This window comes from Poecilia reticulata, linkage group LG16 (assembly GCF_000633615.1).
Source record: "Poecilia reticulata strain Guanapo linkage group LG16, Guppy_female_1.0+MT, whole genome shotgun sequence".
Classification (NCBI taxonomy): Eukaryota; Metazoa; Chordata; class Actinopteri; order Cyprinodontiformes; family Poeciliidae; genus Poecilia; species Poecilia reticulata.
In genome coordinates this window covers 9,243,083-9,262,279 of record NC_024346.1, presented here as the reverse complement: position 1 = coordinate 9,262,279, position 19,197 = coordinate 9,243,083, and the positions used below count along the sequence as shown (strand labels likewise).

The 19,197-nt window shown below is 37.2% G+C and overlaps 3 protein-coding genes across 3 annotated transcripts; 2 read left to right on the top strand and 1 right to left on the bottom strand.

The window, feature by feature from the left end:
• The first annotated feature begins 1,011 nt into the window (after positions 1-1,011).
• Positions 1,012-12,189, top strand: gnl2 (G protein nucleolar 2). The gene is made up of 16 exons (XM_008431097.2): positions 1,012-1,213; positions 1,755-1,839; positions 1,945-2,039; positions 2,548-2,687; positions 4,238-4,422; positions 4,511-4,577; positions 4,897-5,055; positions 5,156-5,269; positions 6,323-6,451; positions 6,536-6,640; positions 7,973-8,131; positions 9,658-9,765; positions 9,842-10,335; positions 10,732-10,826; positions 10,990-11,069; positions 11,748-12,189. The coding sequence occupies exons 1-16, from the start codon at positions 1,150-1,152 to the stop codon at positions 11,889-11,891; spliced, it is 2,223 nt and encodes a 740-aa protein (XP_008429319.1). The 5' UTR covers positions 1,012-1,149; the 3' UTR covers positions 11,892-12,189.
• Positions 11,916-15,457, bottom strand: dnali1 (dynein, axonemal, light intermediate chain 1). The gene is made up of 6 exons (XM_008431095.2): positions 15,049-15,457; positions 14,125-14,261; positions 13,887-14,056; positions 12,749-12,927; positions 12,399-12,563; positions 11,916-12,304 (listed from the first exon to the last, which is right to left on the bottom strand). Exons 1-6 carry the CDS (start codon positions 15,127-15,129, stop codon positions 12,269-12,271), a joined length of 768 nt encoding a protein of 255 aa, XP_008429317.1. The 5' UTR covers positions 15,130-15,457; the 3' UTR covers positions 11,916-12,268.
• Positions 15,458-15,534: 77 nt separating this feature from the next.
• snip1 (Smad nuclear interacting protein) lies at positions 15,535-19,096 on the top strand. The gene is made up of 4 exons (XM_008431098.2): positions 15,535-16,289; positions 16,882-17,011; positions 17,693-18,237; positions 18,322-19,096. The coding sequence occupies exons 1-4, from the start codon at positions 16,129-16,131 to the stop codon at positions 18,575-18,577; spliced, it is 1,092 nt and encodes a 363-aa protein (XP_008429320.1). The 5' UTR covers positions 15,535-16,128; the 3' UTR covers positions 18,578-19,096.
• Positions 19,097-19,197: the final 101 nt, after the last annotated feature.

Here is a 19,197-nt window from a genome sequence, read left to right as displayed (position 1 = left end):
CACGGGCCAGTTATCTGCGGAGGAATGGGCCACAGATAAAGCAATCTCTTGTGAAAAGCTTGTGGAAGGAGTTTAAGTTTATTAAATTAAATTAATGTTAATAAGCTTTAATTTCTTGTGACCAAACAAAGCAATTTATTTAAGCTTCACCTACTTTTCAAATCCCTGTGCATTGTTTAACTGAACAGTTTTGTTCAAACTATAATCAGCTGGATTATTTTCAAGGAACAAGTCTGTTTGTTTCAATTCTGTAAATTTTCAACCAAAAAAAAAGAAAATTAATTTTATTCTTACTAAAACTTTTAACTTTTGAATTTTTCAAAAGTAAACACTATGAAGCATTTCTACAGCAAATTTGAGACTAAAAATGCCACAAAATCCTAGACAATTAGCTAAATAATATTACAATTCGGTTAACCTCCTTGATTCTAGACTGAATTTTATTCTAATCACAATAATAAAATATGTTAATAAATAATGCTAATAAGTAATAAATACAACCCTTCTCCAATCTAAAATCAACAATTTTCATCTGTATGAAAATGAACAGAAAACATTCCTTGCTATGTGAAGTGAAAACTATATGGTGCCTCTCCATGTTAGTTGTTGGTAGACTGCACAAAGACCTAAAATGGTAATTAAAAATATGTATATTATTTTATGTTTTCTGTTAAAAGTACCGTAAAAACTTCGGTAATGACGAATTTGTGGTCTGGTTTATTTATTTTCCAAGTCAAACTGTCCTTCACCCTTTAAGTAAGGATGAAATGTCACGTAAAATGCTCTGACATAAATGGCATTGCGCCCTCTTCTGGAGAAAAATAGTACAGCCAAATCCTGCTAATGTAAGAATTACAAAAAGGAAATACGCATCCTAATAATTTATTATTGATTAAATACAACAGTGTATATTTTTAGTATTGATAATAAGCGTTTGCAACCGTTACTTTTGAATTTACAGTTTTCTGATTGGCTGGTTCCTCCGCTTCCTTTTCTCATGACGTCCTTCCTGCTTCACCAGAGCGACACGTGCAAGTTGTAACATTTCTGAGTCGAGGAGGAAGGCTTCAAACTTCAGCTTTTGTACTGTCCCGATAGGTGTACAGTTCTGATTTTCTTGTGAAAGGCTTTACCGAATAACCAGTCAACATGGTAAAGCCTCAGTTTAAGGGGAAGAACTCGATAAACCCTTCTTCATCGAGCTCGAACCCCGGTAAGCTAGACAGTTTGTTTACACCTGTAGCTAACTGCAGCTAATAGCTTTAGCTTACTCTTCTACTCACTATATCCTGGATATAAATGCTGCTGATTACATCTTACAGTAAAAATTGAAACCAAAATGCTGCTATGATGGTTTAACATTTTACCTCGCAGCCTTTTGGTTGTTTCGTTGAAGTAATTTATTCCAAGTCGCCAACCTCGCAGTTTCTCCCATAATGTATTTATTTAGATTCACATGACCAGAGCAACAACTTATAACTTTTTGCAGATGTATTTGCAGAGAGTTATTCATCCCACAGTCTCCCTCGCAAAGCCCAAGAATTTACATTAAGATATCGCTTATTAAGCTTTTTCATTATAAAGTTAGAAAGAATGGATACGAGCAGTTGCGATGCTATTTTTATTGCGATGGTTATTTTAATTTTATCTTTAGTTTTTTTATTTAAATATATTCCCTTTATTGTCTGTACTATATTTAAATATGTAATGTTTTAAACTACCTAACAAAAATGTCTTGACCATTTGTTCCCCAGATCGAGCCAAAGGTGCAGGGGGAAACAACATGAGGGACAGAGCTACCATTAAGCGTCTGAATATGTACAGACAAAAACAAAGATGGTAAAGAATGATAACATATTCTATGTTTGTAACAGGACTGTTTGTAGCTTTCAGCTGAAATATAAACATAAGTGCTGTATTAACACTGATTGGTTCTGTCTACAGTAACAAACGAGGGAAAGTTATCAAACCTTTACAGTACCAGTCTACAGTAGCACCAGGAACAGTTGCCAGAGTTGAACCCAACATCAAATGGTTTAGTAAGTATGTTTTCTTTCTGTTGCTGCTAATGATGGAGAGATTATTTCTTCTGGCGTCGTTTTAATGTGAAAATATAATTTATTTGTATTTGTGATTGATATTAAACTCTGAATGTATTTGCATGTTACATTTAGAGTTGTCTCTCTATATGATTTATTTTTACCAAAAAAAATTAAAAATTCAAGTAATATTTCAGTCGAGTTATAATGCAATGTATATGGTTGCAAGTAAATATGCACCTGTATTTTCAGGTATAGATAAGATTTACTTTATTTCCTTTAGGGAACAATAATGATATGATGATGATAATAATAAGGGGGAGAGTTCCTGTCAAATATGTAGTGGTTGCAAAGTTATAGGCAATGTTTTAATTTCTGACAGGTATAAATTTTGTGTGTTTGGTTGCTTTAGATAAAGTTGTATTTAAATGCCTCCATAAATGTGATTAATGGCAAAATATTTGAACCAACTGAGCCTTGACTCATGTTTGGGTCTTATGTGTTTCAGCAAACACTCGAGTGATAAAGCAGTCGGCCCTTCAGAAGTTTCAAGAGGAGATGGGAGCAGTACAGAAGGATCCATACCGTGTGGTGATGCGGCAAAGCAAACTGCCCATGTCTCTTTTGCATGACAGAGCCAAAGCTCATGTGAGTAAAGTAGCATAGCCATAACACAAAATCCAAATAACATCAAGTTGTTTTAGTTGTTGTAACATTTAGCATAATCTTTTATGAAAAATATACATCTTTTATAGTCCACTAAAGATACCTGTACATCATCTTAAGAAAGTATTCATAACCCTGGAACTTTTTCACATTAGAACCACAAATATTGTTGCTTTTTATGGGGGTTTTGGGATGAACACAGAGTCACACTTCATTTCCAAAGTGGAAAAAAAGATGCAAGCTTTTCAATTGTTTAATGTTTTCCAAAAGAGTAATAAGAAAAGTGCATCATGTATCAATTAAGGACAACAGATGACAAATAGGCTTTTGGCATTTAAAAAAATGTTAATGTGCCTTGTCCCCGCCAAATAAATAAATTTAAAAAAATTAATTACTCCACCTGCCTATAATATTTTATCATTTTTGCACAACCTCAAGCTTTGATTTAAACCACTGTAGCTCTAGCTTCATTCTCCACCCCAATCTAAAGTCTTTTGCAGCTTGTAAAAGGGTTTTATTAAGAACATTGTCCTTCATTTTGCTCCATTTGCACATTTAAAACCACACTAGTTCAATCAGAGTGCTATAAAACATCCTGAAACAGGTAAAGAAACACTTAATAAAAATAGTACAATGAGAAAACAAGTCCAAACTTGATTTTAGAACAGCGCCAAACTGTCAGCAATATTGTGTTACAAACTAACTAACCAACCATATTTTTAATTTCTCTACAACTTTATGATGTGTTTCTTGGTCTTCCACTTTGGAATTATGGACTACTGTGTGTTGTCTATCATGACTCTAATGTGATTAAAATGTGAAAATCTTGCAAGCGTATAAATGCTGTGTCAAGGTGCTGTATGAATTTTTTCTTTCAAATGCTGAGCTTTTCCTGGAATCTGTTGTGTTTCCATTTTTATATAAAGTCCAATATTTGATTGCTTAACTTGTTCCAAAGAAAAAGTCATGAATTAAAGGATCTTTGTGATTTCTTTTTTTAAGAGTCTTTGTTTGGGATCTTGGCATGCGTATTTTCTGACAACCTCTGTAACCCTATCCTTCTAAAGAAATGTTGCAATAGAGGCATGGCTTTTGTTTCAGGATCACTGGAAGATTTGATTAGCACTGGCATGGTCTCAGGGTGTTTTGTTGGCTGTTTTGTTACATATTTGGGTGTTCTGTTTACTGTATACTTTTGTTCTGTGTTGTCTTAAAGCCTTGGAGGGCTGCATTGAAAATTAGTTTAAATTCGGGGAAAAGGGAGAAAATATCTTTTCACCAACAGCAAAAACTTTCCTTTATCGTGTCTTATCAGATATCTACTTTTTATTTTGCAGCTATATGCTATGCATTTTGTTCACTGTACAATACACAGCCATGCTCTTCATATAAAGCTTTTGTAATACACCGAAGGGGTTGCAAGCGTTTAAGGACAAATATGTATGCATACTACTATGTTTTGAAGAGCAAGATCGTGAGTCTGAAGTTCAGAACAATCAGTGGTCTGAATGTGTTTTTCTATATTCCTGTAGAACTCTAAGGTGCACATTCTAGACACTGAGGGATTTGAGACCACATTTGGACCTAAGGCTCAGAGGAAGCGGCCCAATCTCCTGGTTGGAGACGTGAAGGATCTTGTAGAGAGAGCAGAGGCTTCAGCATTGAACTACAGCGCCGACAAAGACACGAACCTGGTGACAGAGGACACCGGTGTACGGTAGGATTTTTACTTATTCTAATCACAAAACTGGACTTTTAGTCTATGTATAGTTACATTTAAAGATAGTGACAGACTTTTGCAACAGGGAGGAAGTACGTGAGGAGATTTTCAAAAAGGGTCAATCGAAGAGGATCTGGGGAGAACTCTACAAGGTAACACTCCTGCGTACTTGATTATTGAGTCCTAGTATTAAAATATTGACAAGTATTTTAAAGAAAAAACCTCCCTCCCCCAAAAAAGTGGTTGCTATGTAAATGTCTTTTCACCATCTTGGACATTTCATGTAGCTCTTTTGTTTTCCCTTGCCCAGGTAATCTATCCTTTGGCAGCATCATCATTAGCCATCTGATATAAACTTCAGGGTTTATATCCTCATCGTCTGAAGTCATTAAAACAGGATGGCAAGCTGTTTGTGTTTCACAGTCAGTGGTCTAGAGTTAATTGGATTGATTCTGGACTCGTGTTTTAAAGGTGATCGACTCGTCTGATGTCATAATCCAAGTGCTGGACGCCCGTGATCCAATGGGAACCCGCTCCAAAAGCATTGAGACATACCTGAAAAAAGAGAAACCTTGGAAACATCTCATCTTTGTATTAAACAAGTGTGATCTTATCCCTACCTGGGTCACGGTGAGATGTTTAGAGCATTTTCACTTTGTTTTCTGGGTTGCTTTAAATGCTGTAATCTTTAATAATTTGTCTTCTTGACTGCCTTTTTCCCACAAATCAGAAACGGTGGGTTGCCGTTCTGTCCCAAGAGTATCCAACTCTGGCTTTCCATGCCAGCCTGACCAACTCTTTTGGTAAAGGTTCACTCATCCAGCTCCTCAGGCAGTTTGGGAAGGTAAGCTAATGCTTCCAAATGGAAATCTACTTGACTTTTCAATTATTTATACTTAATATATCATCAAGTTTAAGAAGAATAATCTTGATTGTTACAATCCAGATTCAAAAGGTACTTTATTTAAAGTTTGTCTTTTAAAACATGAATTATTTCAGATGCCTCGGGTTTTTAAGATGACTGTTCAACAAGGGAGAGCTTTATTGGAGCAAACATTGTCTCAGAGAGGATCTTTTGTTGCATTAGTTGTACCCAAATGCCCAGTTTTGAATACTGGGCATTCGGATAAAAGTACATCTGATAACTACATGCAGTCTCAAATACAACTCTTGTTGTGATTTGAGTTGTATACTAACAGAGTTTGGAGGTTTACTGAAAATTTCTCACTTAAGATCAATTCTTCAAATTCAGTTTTGTCCTCATTCTTGATTTTTATACGTTTGATCTTAGGAGATTGTCACATTAGGTTAACTTTGAATAAGGATACCATCCAAATAGAACAGCAGCAGTTACTCCTGTTGCTATGAGTATAATACAATATATATATTATTATACATCTTACATTGTTTACCGGTAACATTTGTTCCCTATTGCAATTTGAATGCATTGACAGTTTAAAACACTTAAATAAATACCTCATGAGTCATCAGTAGTGTTTACAAAAACTTGGAAAGCAGTTTAATCCACGTCAGCAAACCTTTTCTTTGAGTTTAAATCACCTTATCAATAACTCCTCATTCGTCTGGCTTTTTACCTTGCCCCCGCCTCGACTTTGCTTCCAACATGTTTGATAGATGAAGTGGGATGCTTGAAATTATGAGCTGTTTTGCCGTCCAAAGATTTTAGTTCCAGAGACCTGACCTTTTATAAACATTTTCAAGCCCGTGTTTTTTATGGACATTTTGTATTTGAGCTAAGCCTGCTTTGTTTATATTGGAATCAAAATGAAGAAAATTGTTTACTAAATTGAACTCGCATTTAAGTCGGTATAAAGCTCAGTGTTGAAACGCCTCTGTATGATATTGTGAATTTTGTTGTGTTTTCCTTCATGTGCAGCTCCACACAGACAAGAAACAGATTAGTGTGGGTTTCATTGGCTACCCAAACGTGGGGAAGAGTTCAGTTATCAACACTCTGCGCTCAAAGAAGGTCTGCAATGTGGCACCCATCGCTGGAGAAACAAAGGTAGAGTCGACATTTGAGCTCGCATGTTTCTTTAGTGTTTCTTTTTGCTTGTCAAGGTTAGCATTCAACCCGTACCTCCCACAGGTGTGGCAGTACATCACACTAATGAGGCGCATCTTCCTCATCGACTGCCCCGGTGTCGTTTACCCATCAGAGGACAGCGAGTCTGATATAGTCCTAAAGGGAGTGGTAAATGATTTCTTTTTTTCTGTAGTTCCATGAGAACATGAATTTGTCTGTTTTCCGAGTAATGCTGAAAAAAATTTTTTTTAAAACTCTTCCACACAAATGACAGATTTATTTAGAACAGTCCAAGTATACACAAGATTCCTATGAAGTCTAGAAAATTTAATTTATTTTGGTTACAGACAGAGCCCAAAAGTGGATTCATATTCACAAAAAAAAATCAATGTTCTCAAAATATGGACAACTATTTTTTCATTATGCTGCAGTTAAAAAAACTGAAATGAGCTTCAAAATGTATTAAAGCAGAGCACCTTTTTAACAGTTGTAACTTTTAAAGATATTCTAAGTGTAATGTTTGAAACCTGCACATGCTTCATCTGAAATATTTAATGTCAGTTTTAGCCTACGCCTTTTTCTCAGTCTTGTTTTATAACCTCAACAATGTTCTTAAGGTTTGTTTACTAAAATAGTGTGCTGCTGGGTCTTGCTGTGTGTTCTTCCCTCCCTGCCAGGTCGTTATTGTAAATATAAATGTGTTATCAATAATTCACCTGGTTAAATAAAGGTTAAATAAATCTATAAATGTATTTGGCAGCCTCAGTAAGATGATTAACTTAACTTTGAGACTTCCAGAAATATTTTTAAAGTACAACACGTCCCATGACATAATGATCCATTAAAAACTAGGACGGATAAAACAACCTTTCTGTGTTCTGTTCAGCTTTGGTGTTTACTTGTGGAAGTGTTGCTCTCTCAAATCATAAATGAATCAGAGACATAGATCACAACAAAAAGTCTACTTTTGAATAGCTTTTTAAATGTATCTGCTTTTTTTAACTTTCATTTGAACATATTTCTCACTGAAAATAAAAACTTTTATTATTTTTTATTATGTACTTTCACAGGAAACGGTGTTGTTGGTAACTCTTTCTGTTGTTGTGTGTACTGATCCCAAAACAGACAATTTCCATCCTGTCTGTTAACAGTCAGAGAGGATGAAGGTGAAAATTTTCTGTCTGTTGCTTAGTTTTTTTTCTCTGCACCTCTGCTTTTAAAATGGAGCAATACAGATCACAAATATCTGGGGAAAAATCTCTATATTGCATAGACTAACGTGAACCCACCCTCAGCAGTGTGTTTCAAGATTGGTTAAACGTACAGATAATTAAACCCAGCAAATATTTTTGCAGGAAAAAACAAGCACCGGTTTCAATTTTCTTTGAAAGGAAAATATTTGCTGGGTAGTGACTCCACTCCAGTTTGCAGTGGAGTCACTATAACTTAAAGGTTGCACCTTCATATTTCAGATTTCTTCTTTTCCTCTTCCTTGGTAAGGTTCAAGTGGAGAAGATCAAAAACCCAGAAGAGCACATCGGTGCAGTACTGGAACGAGCCAAACCCGAATACATCCAGAAGACTTACCGGATCCCAACATGGAGTTCTGCCGATGACTTCCTTGAGAAGCTGGCATTCCGTACTGGGAAGCTTCTAAAGGTTTGATTCTTCATTTCTTGTAAGATTTAAACACAAGGTTCGTAAAAACCCTTGAAAATGCTTAAATTTCAATTAGGTGTTTTGAAGGTTTGTAATGTTCCTGATTTTTGTATAAAGTCCTTGAAAGTGCTTGATATTCAGACTGCACAGCTTTGTAATAAAGTGCAACCTAGCATGTGACTAAAGCCTACATTTACAGGTGAAACCAAATATTGTCATACACCTAATAAAAAGAGGCACATTTTTTCCCACTGTCTGAAGTTAAGTCATACTAAACTGTTATTGTTCCAAGTCAGTCAAAATTACCAAAATTATTTCTATTTATGAAATGCCAGAAAATTAACGAGAACATTTTTAGATTTTTTTCTTAACTTTTTTGTATATTGTGTTAAAGCAATTAATTTACCTTAACACAATTTGCTTGGATTGTTTCATTGTAAGGAATATTTATTATTAGCGGTTCGGTGATTTATTAATCATCTTTTATTTTATATGTTTAAGTTATTGACATTGGGGGATTTTGTGTTAAATTTGTCTGGTGCATTCTGTGTGAGAGAGAGACATTGCAAAACATAACATTTTTCTATGTTTAAATTTACTCTGCTGTAGAATGTAAATACTACCACCAAAAAATATATATATATATTTTTTTTTATGCAAGTGTGGTGCTGAAAAAGTTTGAAAACGTTATCTTCAAACTGCTTGAAAAGTGCTTGAATTCAAAAAGTGTATGAACCCTTCAAACACATTTTATTCTCTCTATATTATTCAATAAAGATCACCTTTTCACATTAAAAGAGCCGTCAAGTTTTGGTATTTAAACTATTAAGTAGGCCTGTCGCAATAAACAATGAATCAATTAATCGGACGATAAATTAAACCTATCGACCTCATTTTAATTATCGTGTTTATCGTCTCTTCCGGCCTTTTTTCTTTCTGTTGATGACACTGAATGAAAAAAGGCTCAGCTCCGGTGCTCTCCTCTGACCCTACCTTCCTCATTTCCTTCGTGTAATGTCCAGCGCACACCACACAAGTTGTCGGCCCATTTTTTGCCCCCAAAATATGGGCAAAAATGGTGTAGTGTGAACTACTGCATTAGGTAGCCGGATGTGCCCATCTTCTCTATTTAAATCTAGTGATTACTGAAGGGCAATATACATACAGACTTCATAATCTGCACTCTTTTGGTTGAATGCAGTATTTATTTCCACTTTGGCTTTATGTTGTCTAGTTTTTATTCAAGTACGTTTTTTGTTAATGGAGACTGAGAATCCATTTTATTTTTGTTTTTGGTTGCTTTATTTAGTTTATCAGTTCCAGTGTTATGGGTTCTTTTGAAAATAAGGTGTATCTATCAGGAAATTACATGTATTATTAGTCCTTTCCATTAAATCAGTGTCAAAAGGTCTTGAAACAATATTGTCGTTTATCACAATAATTTTTTAGACAATTAATCGTCCAGCAAAATTTGTTATCGTGACAAGCCTACTATTAACACTTTTTTTCTTATCGGTATTTTACAGGGAGGTGAGCCCGATCTCAGTACGGTCTCCAAAATGGTGTTAAATGACTGGCAGAGGGGACGGATCCCCTTTTTTGTGAAGCCTCCTGGACCAGAGGGAGATCCAGAAGTAAGAGTTTGCGAAAATCTTTTCCTTCTCCTTCACCAGCCTGTTCTTCTAACACAAACTACTGTGACGTCTGTAGGATGAAAAACCATTGCCCCAGGAAGTACCACCGGCTCCAGAGGATAACGTTCAGGAGGAACAGGCGGATAATCTGGACGCCACATCCGGAGAACAGGAGGAACAGCAGCAGCGGCAGAAGGAACAGGTCCAGAAGATCCTTGCTAATGTCCGACAGAACTTTGGCAAGATCAACGTGGCCCCTGAGTTCACTGAGGAAGATTTGATCCCCGTGGAGATGCCAGACTTAGACTTGTCTGATTTTTCTGGCTCCGACGTTGACGTTGACGAGGACGTTGACGAAGACGTTGACGAAGACGAGGGAGGCCAGGAAGACGAACCCATTGCAGAGCCAGCTGATGGAGATGCTGAGGTCTCTGAGGACACACCATCTCAGACTGACGGTACCAAAGGCAAAAAGAGTTTACGGGAGGTCATCCGTGAGCACGATGAGAAAATTGCGAAGTACAAGCAGTTCCTGGACCGAGCCAAATCCAAGCGCTTCTCTGCAATCCGGTAAGTTTTGGTGTCCAAATGTATTATTGCATATTTTCTTTGTCTTGGACAGGACTTTGTTTTATTTTTTTTGTTCGTTAATGAGATGTTGGCAGACAGAGAGATGCCAGGCGCATCAAGGAGGTCCATGGAAATCAAGCTTTAAGGACTAACAGCTGTCATTTTGACTAATCGGTAGCCTGTTCCCAAAATGTATTTCATCAAGTTCCTTTTCATTCTTTTTTTTTTTTTTTTTTTCAATCGATTTGAGCCCACAAACCAAATTACAAATCATATCCAAGCTCTTCAGTTAGTTTTAGTCCAATTTAGTTTATTTCTGCAAATCCCTGAAGAAATAAACTGTTTGCTTTGCCTGGAAAACTTAGCAGTTTGCTATTTTTTCATCTGTTTGGACAGAATACCAAAGGCACTTTCTGACAAAGTGTTTACAGACCTCAAGACCAAACAAGAAGCAGCTAAACAAGCACAGAAGAGAGAGAATCCGTCAACAGGTACGACCATTTATCACTCTGAGTTTGGCGATGGATTTTGAAATTGAGTCAGATGTGGTGGACATCCAAACGTTTTCAACAGCAAAACTTTGACTCAGTCAGGCTAACATTTAAATACTGATGGCTGGTTTTTTTTAAAAAAAATTTATCTGACTGATTTCAGCTACAAACCAGAAGAGCAAGAAGAGGAAACGTGTGGAGGGTGATAAATCTATTCAGCAGCACAGGTTTACATCTAAACAGGTTTGCAGCTTTTGTTTGTCCTGTGTCAAATAAAGGATCTCGATAAACTAGTCACAGCCCTTCAACGTTTTACATTTTGTCACATTACAAAACATAAAGATGTAAAGACAAGACATTTGTGAACAAACGGCATCATGAAGACCACGGAACAAGAAAACATTGTAGGGAAACAATCTTACAAAGAAATAGCTGTTCACTCAATCTGATTAAAGGGAACCAATAGGCCTGTGCTAAATCTGATGGAGCTGTAGGCAAAGTCCAAACTTAAAGGAATTTGCAGCAAGACTTGAACATTCCTGCTTGCGGAAGCTTAACATGAATGAGTCTGAGCTTTTTCACCAAGAAGAATGGGCAGGAATTTCAGTCTCAACGTGCAAAGATGGTTGAGATTCAAGCAGAACGGTGTTTTGCAATTTTATAATTCCTGCAGAATCACAATCACTGTCACAAGGAACTGCTTGGGCTGCAATAAATATTTGCTAACTAGTTGAGTCTTACGCTGTTATACTCTGAGTGTATCATTTAAAATTTCAATAAAATTCCTTGAAATTTGGTTTTCAAAGTTTAACGGGAATGAATATTTTTGTGTAGCATTGTGGGTTGATCTGTCTGATATATATCATGTTAACAGTTTAATGTATCTGATGCCATTTTTGTTCCTTTATTTAATGTCCACAGAGAAGAGCAATGGACCGTGCCAAGAAGGGGAAGAAAGTTGGAGTGCGTTACTATGAAACGCACAATGTGAAAAACAAGAACAAGAACAGAAAGATTCCAGCACCGCCTGCAGAAAGTCGTGGGGCTAAAAAATCAAAGCACTAGACCAGGAATAAACACAAAACTATACATATTTAAACTGGCCAAATTGGCTACGTTTTATTGAAATGACAAGCTAGGCAAAAACCCGAAGCTAAACATCGACGTGTCTTTTTTCCAGTGGTCATGTGAAACTTTATTTTGACTACTAGCAAATGGCTGCACCTTGGCCTCTCAACTCTTGAACTGCATGTAATTCCTCATTCACAAGTGAGCTGCTCTCTTGACATTCAAGAGAAATGTTCAGTGTGTTAACTGCTTAAAATATAGCTGTTGTGCTCTACAAATAAAATGCTAAATTTCCTGCAGCTGTCAACTCATTCATTTATCAAGTGGAGAAAAAATACATCTTGTATTAAATCTTCTATCTGGTGTGAGAGGTTTCACTTCTTTGGATTAATCATCCCATCCAGTTGTGTCTGAAATTAAAAAAAAAAGTATATATTATTCATGTTTGGACATTCTACACATCACATCTGTGTTGTTTTACAAGGAATAGATAGAAAAAGTCACCTTGAGCTGATGATTGGTTTTCTTCAAGAACTGAATTTCCTCGTTGAACTTTCTTTCCTCCACTTGTCTCTTCTCAGTTTCCCTCTTTTCAATTGCATCACATCTCTCCTTCTGTTCATCCAGTTGTCTCATGAGTTCCTGCTTCTCACTTTCCAGATCTAAAATCTACAAACGTGATGGAAAAACACAGCAGGAAGTTCCCAGTATTTTAAATATCTGTAAAGAAATGGCGCTCTCTGCTGGACTTATAATAACAGTGCAATTTAACGGTTTAATCAGTAAGCAAAAGAGACGAAGCTCTTTGAATAGTGGGTTTTTTTTTTCTAGTCTAACGACTTATATGCCCTTACTTTTTTTTCTATGTCCGCCTTTCCCTGTTCGGCCTGCAGTGCCTTTCTCATGCCAAAAGCGATGCTGCTTTCATACAGCGTCTGGTACGTGGCAATTGTCATTTTAAGCTCATCTCTGACTCGCAGCAGAAGCAGACCCCTCTCAGCACAGATGATGGTTACCTGTCTGATTAATTCATCTTGGAAGAAAAAACAGATTTAAATCAGTTTGTGAGAACCTTAATGCATAAAACATAACTAATAAATTTAAAATCCAGCTGTGTAAATCTATAAATATATTTACTAGAAGTGTCAGGAATGTTGTGGCTGTACGTTAGCACTGCCTCAGCATGATGTTACCTCACCCATCTGACAGCTAGTTAAGTATTTTGAGATTTTAAAGCCTCAATTGCCTCAACATTAAGGCCACAAAGCTCAGTTTTTGTCTCTATTTATTTTTTTCATCTGAGCATCTGTATATTTCATTCATACTTCACCAGTGTTGATTTTGGAACTGGCTCTTGTTTTTCACCAGGACCTTCCTGGTCTGTGTAGACCATTTCACAGTTTAGCATACTTTGGCTGTGATGGTTCCCAAATATCTAAACCAATTCATTTTAATCTGACAGCAAAGATTTGGGTCAGACAGTTGAGAATCGAAGGTGTTAAAATAGGACAATGTCCCTGAATCGATATGAAAATTAGCTTCAGAAGTCTAACATTAAGCTTCCTGAACCACCACTCCAAAATCCTGTCCTAATCTCTAATGAACATTTTTAAACCTCATAAGTTCAAATGTACAGTTTAATCGGTTTTTGCCCAGAGGACTGGTCAAGTATCCAGTTGGAATTATGCTTGAAGCTTGGTGACTTTAAAATGTGTGTGATCAAGCTGCAGCTTGCTACATTTACCCAATTATTAGTGGAGTTCTGTCCAAATATTTCTGAATAATTTTGAAAGAAATATTTAGTAAATTCTAACTTGAGCACTCAATTCTGGATATGAAAACAATTCATCAGGATACATAATTTTTCCACCCAGGAAGATCATTTCAGTTGCACCAATAAAGGACAAAAAATTAATACAACCTATATCTAAACCTCAGATTAGAATTGTAATAGTGAGTTTCATGATGGTGTCATATCCACGGCCTTCTTACCAAAACACTGAGAATAAAGCTCTCTGCGGATAGGACAGATGCCTGTGTGTCTGGCCTGTCTCTGCTCCAGCTTTGTGTCCAGCTCTTCCTTCAGGTGAATTATTTCTGGTCTTGTACAAGGTACACTGGATACCTTCTGCACCCACAGCTGGCTTCCTTCTGACCATTCCCTACAATATTGATGGTTGAGAAGGTTGAACTTAATGAATCAGTTCACTAAGTAAGAGGACGGTCATACCTGGGTGGAAGGATTGCATCCAGAATCTCCTCGTTTTCCATTTTGCTGACATCACTGGTTGTAGGTTTTGTTTTAGGAGATAGTGGAACTGGTGCGGTGTCAGGGCCCTGCAAAGGGATCCTTTTTATTTGGCGTACCTGTGAAGAGACATATTCTGCAGTGAGTACATTATTCATGATACAAGAATACTTTTATCATTCCAGATCTGTTGGAAACGCATTGAAATAATACATGAGCCCAGGAGATTATAAAAGGCATATCATATTCATTTGTCTTAGGGTGACATCTGTCCATTCTTGCTTTGTAACAATTTTCACTTTCAAAATCCTACTAAATACATTGTAATATAAGTCAAAGATGGGCACCAGTCAGGCCAACTTTGGGCACCAAGGCACTTAATTGTTTCAAAATTATGTTTTGTGCCATTTTTGTCATATACATCTCAATTATGTCATCAAAAAGCACATTTACATAATGCCATTTAGAATAGTAATGTTATGTTGTGCTTTGATCAGCGGAGGGAACCTGGGCCTGGAGACTGCTGCTCCGAACAGACTGTGAGTCTGTTCATACACCCTGAATAGTTGCCTGAAATCAAAGCAATACTTGAGATATACCTTTGACGAAGGACTAACATTATAATATGATGAAAAGGAAAAAAAAACTGTTGATTTTACATAGGACCCTTTTTTAAAGCAGACAGAAGGCTTTTCTTTTTATTTTATACTTTTTATTTGATTATTTTGTTGGGTTTGAGGCATTTATTTTTGCCAGTAAACCATAACCACTAAAATGAACGTGAAAATTTAAAGTATATCACTATTTAATCATTCTTAAATATGTGTTTGAGCATAATTCAAAGTGTTTCCAAATATTCATCTTTCCTTCTCGGTAGTTGCTACTTCCACCTCAGTGGCGACTTACCTTTGGAGATTTCTCCCCTGAGGTTGTCTTGACCAACATTGGAGTATCATATTTCAGAAGAGAATCCGCTGGCGGAATCATTTTTTTCTCTTTCTTTTTAAATAAAAAATAAAGTTAATTTTGCCTACAGACACGGAAATATCGTTGCTCGTTAAAACTGTTGATGATGTTGTCATGGTAACACTGTCCTCGCGTTCTTTCTGTTCAAGTAAAAATAGGTTTGAAATGGTGTAACAAGAAAAAGACAATTTACAAAGTGTCGGATTTGTACAATACACCCCAATTATTTTTGTATTTTGGAAAAGAAACAATATCGGATCTTTTTTTTGATAAAGATTTAGATGAGTAGACGACTGACGCCGTAGATCCATAGAAACGACAGGTTAGCGTTCGTCATCTTGTGAGTGGCAAATTACCCTGGAAATAAAAAAAGACAAGACAGTTTATATTATATCATTTATAATTTTAGTTATATTATGTACAGGTTATATTATGTACAGTATTGTATGTTAACTTTTAGCATTGGTAATTGTTAACTCTCAAGAAATTCACCTAAGAAATGTACCAGAGTTAATTCAGTTGTAGATGTAATGTGCATTTTGCCATTCGTTTTGTCAATGTACAAGTATTTGTGGATTGGAAGAGTTTAATCTTGTTTTTCACGTACAAATAATATAATTGTCTATGTTTCCTTTTGAGCGTACTTTAGCTTTAGGTTATGATTTATCCATGTACTTTGTTGGCACCTATCGTAAAAACGAAGAGCTCTGTAATGATAGATTACGTACATTCCACTTCTACCGCATTAAAAAAATGCCACTCACAAGATGGCGGACACGCCGACGTACGATCCCGACACATTTGCGTTTACACCGGAACCTAAAAAGGAACACGGCAAGCACATCATCGAGATAAATTCTTTGTGAACCACAGGAACCGGAAAGGGTGATCACGACGCAAGAGTAGAACTTTAGTAAGGGTTTAAAGCTGTGTTTTTTTGTTTGTTTATTTGCTTCTGAGTAAAGATGTACATTTAGTCGCGTTAAAATCGGATTGGTACATTTATTTTCTCTAAAAAAAATGACCAAAGAGAAACGACACCGAAGAAGGGAGTCTCCGACGCGGGAGACCGAAATAAAGATAAAACAGGAGAAACTGAGCCCCAGTAGGCCACAGAGATCACGCCGCTCGAGGTCCAGATCCGCCGGGACATCAAGTCCACCGAGAAGAAGAGCGAGCAGGTGAATGTAATAAAGTCGTCCTATCTGGTTATATAAGGTAGATTGGAGGTGCGATCTTCCCTTGTTTTTATATAAACTATATTTTAACTTGGAGATCGGCCTGGATCTACCAGGACATGGATGTTGGTGTTGCTGAAGCAGGGTTTCATTCATTAAACTACGGATCAATAGTTAATGATAAATAATTCACAAAACCTGCTGCCTTGATAACACTGAATATATTTTTGCGCTTTTTTTTTCTAATTGTGTACAGAATTGTAGGAAACGACGAGTAGCTCTGTTCGTTACCTGTTGCTACGGTGTATGCTACAGTTTGTTCAACCTGTTGTCAACACCAATTACTCTCTCACACTTAAGTTGTTATAGCTCTGGAACTAAGACATTAAATCAGAGACTCAAAATTACTGTTCTGATGATCAAGCTCACAAAAGTTTATCTCCCTTTCTTAATATTGTACAGAATGATACTGGAGAAATTTGCGACCAATCATAGACTCACGATTGAACGAATCATGATTTCTGAGTGAATTATGTGTCATATGTTTTAAAATCTCCGCACTATTGCTCGAGAGCCTGTTTTACATTTCATACAGATCACCGGCCAAGGCAAGGCAGCGCTCACCAGATAGAAGGGAGACCTCTCCTGTTGGAACAAGCAACAGATCTCCCAGAAACAGAAGAAGTCGCAGTCCTCACCGTGGCAGCGATGCCAAAGTGAAGCGGGTAATTCTGTTTGAATCATCAGATCAACACTGAACGGGGGAAGAGCTAGGTTTGAAAACTTATAAACCAGTTGGTCTCTAATAATAATCAAACTTCACGATTGCTATGATGGGTTGAACACATAAGTGTTCACACTCTTTGACCTCTTCCATATTGTGCCGCAGAACAAATGCAAACGTCTACGCATTCCACTGGGGTTTTACAAAAAGTAATGCATTAATGAAGAGGGGGGAAAAAAATGATTTAAGGTATTTAAAAGTTTTGCAAATAAAGCTAAAAGACGTTGCACATATAAGCATTCACCCCCGTTTAAAATGAAACCTCCCAGTAAAATTCAGTCTAACCAGTGGAATTTGTGGGATTAGTAAATGGAGTCCACATATGTATTATGTCAATATAAACCAGCTGTTCTATGAGGACCTCTGATGCTTGTTAGAAAACATTAATAACCCGCTGAATTTTGTTGTTGCAATGAGACATATCATGAAAATGTGTTTGACATATGAATACCTTCACAAGGCATTGCCACAACATATGTGAATGGTAAATGCAAATGACAGGCACGTTCAAATATGGAATTCACATTATGGCCACCACACTTTAGTTCTTAAATATGGTGCTGATAATATATCACAACCAATCATATTTGCTTTGTAAATGCTTTCTTTTTAAACCCCACAGGAAAAGGAAGAACAAAGGGGAAGTGGTGATGAGCGGAGAAGAAGGAATGAGCAGTCAGAGGACAGACGGAGCAGGTGGGAATCAGACAGGCCGCGGGACAGAGAACGCAACAGAGACAGGAATCGCGAACGAGCCGGTCTGGCTTCTCAGCAAGAGGAACGTCGGCAGCATGATGACCGACGCAGGGAAAACCGCCAACGGCGTGAAGAAGAAGGCGAGGAACATAACTTTGGAACCTCTGACGGAGGGAGTGACGACTCAAGGCCGCCTCCGGCTGAGAAAGAGAAGCCCAACTTTGAACTGTCAGGCGCGCTCACGGAAGACACCAACACGTTCCGGGGCGTGGTGATCAAGTACAACGAGCCGCCCGAGGCTCGCATCCCAAAGCGCAGATGGAGATTGTACCCCTTTAAGAATGACGAACCCCTTCCTGTCATGTACATCCACAGACAGAGTGCCTATCTGTTGGGGCGCCAGAGAAGAATCGCTGATATCCCCATTGACCACCCGTCCTGCTCCAAGCAACATGCGGTATTCCAGTACAGGTGGGAAGCTGTTATTTTTTTTTGTTTTCTTAAGATTTATTTGTCATGATGAATGTAAATGGTACGCTGTTCTGTGTTTTGCAGATTGGTTGAGTATACTCGAGCCGACGGCACCACTGGCCGAAGGGTAAGGCCTTACATTATTGACCTTGGTTCTGGGAACGGCACCTACCTGAACAATCAGCGGATCGAGTCCCAGCGTTACTATGAGCTCAAAGAAAAAGATGTTCTCAAGTTTGGCTTCAGCAGCCGGGAGTACGTGCTGCTGCACGAGTTCTCAGACACGAGCGAGGTGGATGTGAAGCAGGAAGAGGACGAGGACGAGGGAGTTGATGAGTAAATTATTCCCACGTACTCGATTGTCCGCATATATTCAGGCAAGATCACTAAAATTGTTAAAAATGCAGAGCTGTCTGCTGAAAACGGACCTGCAAACTGGTAAAATGCAGGAATTAATGTCCCGAAAGCGAGTGGAATTGTATATTTTCTGTAAGTAATGAAGTCTCGCTTGAATCTGCCACAGTTGTCTCAAAGTAGACCTCCATTTCTCAGGTTTGTGTGATGCATGATTGATCTTTCTGATCTCATGTAATGTGTCAGGGTACATAGCATTACTGCGGTGTGATCCCTGGATCCTTAAATAAAGATTTCTTATTGACAGAATAAACATTGAACTACAGATTACATTTATTTTTCTTTTGACATTTTTGTAGAGCAAGCACAGGGAAGATATTTGACTTGTGCATCTTTGCACCACTGCAATGTGTATTCAAAGACTTGCCATTTCTTTTTTTTTTCAGTTCAGATGCATTTATAGTAAGTGTTAATTTTTGTACTGTAAATAAAAGCTAAAAATTTAGATCAAACAATTGTTTTGTGGTAATTTTTTTGTATTCTCTACATTTCTGTTATACATTAAACAAGGGAAAGAAATAGAAGTATACATATTCTGAGCTTTCA

Excerpts from the sequence above, each read along its gene's own strand:
- gnl2 (XM_008431097.2), top strand. The coding sequence starts at position 1,150 with ATGGTAAAGCCTCAGTTTAAGGGGAAGAACTCGATAAACCCTTCTTCA. Across the intron at positions 5,056-5,155 it reads TTATCCCTACCTGGGTCACG|AAACGGTGGGTTGCCGTTCT; the intron begins GTGAGATGTTTA and ends CCCACAAATCAG. Across the intron at positions 11,070-11,747 it reads ACAGGTTTACATCTAAACAG|AGAAGAGCAATGGACCGTGC; the intron begins GTTTGCAGCTTT and ends TAATGTCCACAG.
- dnali1 (XM_008431095.2), bottom strand. The coding sequence starts at position 15,129 with ATGATTCCGCCAGCGGATTCTCTTCTGAAATATGATACTCCAATGTTG. Across the intron at positions 12,564-12,748 it reads AGGCGGACATAGAAAAAAAA|ATTTTAGATCTGGAAAGTGA; the intron begins GTAAGGGCATAT and ends TCACGTTTGTAG. Across the intron at positions 12,305-12,398 it reads AAACCAATCATCAGCTCAAG|ACACAACTGGATGGGATGAT; the intron begins GTGACTTTTTCT and ends TTTTAATTTCAG.
- snip1 (XM_008431098.2), top strand. The coding sequence starts at position 16,129 with ATGACCAAAGAGAAACGACACCGAAGAAGGGAGTCTCCGACGCGGGAG. Across the intron at positions 16,290-16,881 it reads CCGAGAAGAAGAGCGAGCAG|ATCACCGGCCAAGGCAAGGC; the intron begins GTGAATGTAATA and ends CATTTCATACAG. Across the intron at positions 17,012-17,692 it reads GCGATGCCAAAGTGAAGCGG|GAAAAGGAAGAACAAAGGGG; the intron begins GTAATTCTGTTT and ends TAAACCCCACAG.